At 35.1% G+C, this 2,890-nt stretch overlaps 1 protein-coding gene across 1 annotated transcript; it reads left to right on the forward strand.

The window, feature by feature from the left end:
* The first annotated feature begins 1,225 nt into the window (after window positions 1-1,225).
* On the forward strand, window positions 1,226-2,676 carry LOC106105433 (larval cuticle protein LCP-22-like). Its single transcript, XM_013285727.1, has 4 exons — window positions 1,226-1,308; window positions 1,423-1,919; window positions 2,000-2,171; window positions 2,385-2,676. Exons 1-4 carry the CDS (start codon window positions 1,297-1,299, stop codon window positions 2,475-2,477), a joined length of 774 nt encoding a protein of 257 aa, XP_013141181.1. The 5' UTR covers window positions 1,226-1,296; the 3' UTR covers window positions 2,478-2,676.
* Window positions 2,677-2,890: the final 214 nt, after the last annotated feature.

Consider the following 2,890-nt stretch of genomic DNA (forward strand, 5'->3'; position numbering starts at 1 on the left):
TTGGTGACGATGATGATGAATTAATTATTATAGCTAATATGAATCAGTTTGCTACTCTAGACTACTTTTGGCGAATTAAGGCAAAATGGTATGTTGTAAGATGAACTTGTTATTATATTTATTTATTTACAAATTACAGGAAAATTTGGTAGAAGAGGTCTATTTCTATAAAATCCCTGATGCAGTATCGAATCATTGATTTCTTTGCAACGAAAACCCTTTCAAAGAAAACAGTGAGTAGTTCATTATGATCTGTGTAGTTTTTTGTGGCAAGGAGGAATAGTTCAAAGTATTTTCGGTTTAATGGTCGCCTTAGGCTAGATAAAATATACTCAAAACGTTTTATATGACTCCGAAGAATTTATGATTTAAGCTGCAGATTAATTATTTCATTTTGCTCAGGGTAATTTTAAATTCTTTCTAAATTGTAAATTAGTACTGTGAGGTTTACAAATTTGGACTAAAAATTACCATCTTTGTAAGGTTTTTATAAGTTAGTAAATCGACAAAAAAGTGTCTATCGTTTTACCCTTAGAATCCGTTTTTTAACCTTATAATTTTTAGTACTGTTATAAGTAAAAGTAGTTGGTTTAAAATCATACAATTATTTGATGATATGTTAAGTTTAGCACCAACTAAAACCAGTATCTTTGATTTTTACATTTATTGTTAAAACAATTAAGTATTTTCACATGGCATAGCTATTTTTTAAGTTAACAAAAGGGTTTCACAATTACCATATATGCGTTATATTGAGTAGTTTAGAACTTTTTGTAAAGGACACTGTGATGTAAATTTAGTTATTAGCACAGACAGAGTTTGATATGTTTTAGTTTATGTAAATTGGAGTTAAGATTTAGTAATCAATCTAACTTAAATTAATATCTATATCTGTCAAAACTACATTTTGTGTACAACAGATTTATTAATTTTAATTAAAAGTAAATGAATATCTGATTTATACAATAGTACATATAAATTATGTACTAACAATGACCATTTTTCAACAAGTTTTTTTTTTATAAAAAATAGTAATGTTACTTATTTTAAAAAGTTTTCACAAACTACTTAGAAAAATATCCCATAGAATTATACCATAAATGACTTTATTACTAAAATGGATAGCCCAAGTGTTATTTTAAATATAGTTCCTCACTAGCGTCAAATTATTTAAATGTTATTGCAATTCGGCGTCTAAAGTGGGTGGATCCATGAATTATATAAAAGCCTGCGCGGATTTTTTACCAGCATTCGAACTAGTTCATCCAAGCTAGACAATCCTAAAACATTAACAATATGAGAGCCTTCGTAAGTTCACGTTTAAAAATGATTCTTAAATAATTACAAAGTTTTAAGTTTATTTACTCAATCAAGTGATAATGGATTTAAGTTATTTTAAAATAAGATTTGTTCTGTGTACAGGTGGTCGCGATGGCGGTACTGGCCGTGGCCTCCGCACAAACCCTCACCTCCTCCACCCCCAAACCCACATACGACAACTTCGGCTTCCCCGTTCAGAACAGATACAACCAGTACAACCAATACAACCGCTACAACCGTTACCAGAACCAGTTCAACCCGTACGGACAATACCAGGGACAATACCAAGGAAATTACCAGGGACAATTCCAACCCTACCAGTACCTGAACCAGAACCGTTACCAAAGCCCGACCTACAAACCATTCGTGTTCAGCACCACCGCCGCCCCCGTGGTGACCGCCGCTCCTCCAGCGCCCTCTGCCGCACCCTCCGAAACCTCTGCAGCCCCCGCCGCTTCCCCCTCTGCCGCACCCGCTCCCGTACCAGTGTTTGTACCTCAATCCCCAGTCATCGCCGCCAAGGTAGTCTCAAGTGACGGAGCCGCCTCCATTGTTAAATACGGCAATGAAATCAACCCCGACGGCGCTTACAACTACTAGTAAGTGTCCCAGTCATAATCAAGAAGTGATTCTCTTAATTTGTCGTATTTTATTATATTAACCGATATTTTTATTACAGCTACGAAACCGACAACGGTATCGCTGCCCAAGCGCAAGGTGTTCCCCGCAACCTCGGTGGTAACCCCCCCGTCACCCCCGATGTCGTCCAGGGATCTTTCTCGTGGACCTCCCCCGAGGGTGAAGTGATCTCCCTCACCTACGTCGCTGACGAGAACGGATACCAGCCTCAGGTATGTATTTGCCTAAAATTATTAAGTAGATAGTGTCGATTCAGAGCATTTTCTTTTAAAGTAAACTTTTTCCATCCATATCGATAGAATACTTCAAGTCCGATATTTGCAAGATCATAAGAACATTTCGTTTCGTTTCAAACATGTACGCATTTACCTAACTTTTTCTCGTTTTTGTTTATACAATGTTTTTATTTTAATTTTTTTTTCCAGGGTAACGCCATCCCCCAGCCCCCTGAAATCCCCGCACAAATCGCCCGCGCTCTCGAGTACACCGCCAAATACCACCTTATCCAAAAGGAGTAAATGGAAACTTCATTTATATGAAGAATCTCACTTCGTTTAAAATAACGTAATCCACCTAACAAATAGAATTAATTTAATGCTCTTTGTGTCATAAAATATAAAATAGATTGTGATATGATTGTTAGATCAACATCGACTATACTGAATGTACCTTTGTAAATGATGAAATAAAAAAAACTATAGTTAATTTTCTACATAATTCTATCCTTTCATTCTCTCTTTTGACCTTAGCAATTAGTCGTAACAACATAAGTACTATTATCGTTCATAATTAATATAAATTTGTCATTCACTTTTTTACATAGAAAGACAGTTATAGCAATTGTAATCACACCTTTTGAATTAAATTTGTTTACAAAATACATCAAACGTATCAACAAGCTTGATGATAAAAACGTTGATTTCTATCAATA

The sequence above is a fragment of the Papilio polytes genome, unplaced genomic scaffold (genome assembly GCF_000836215.1).
Source record: "Papilio polytes unplaced genomic scaffold, Ppol_1.0 DF822845.1, whole genome shotgun sequence".
Lineage (NCBI taxonomy): Eukaryota > Metazoa > Arthropoda > Insecta > Lepidoptera > Papilionidae > Papilio > Papilio polytes.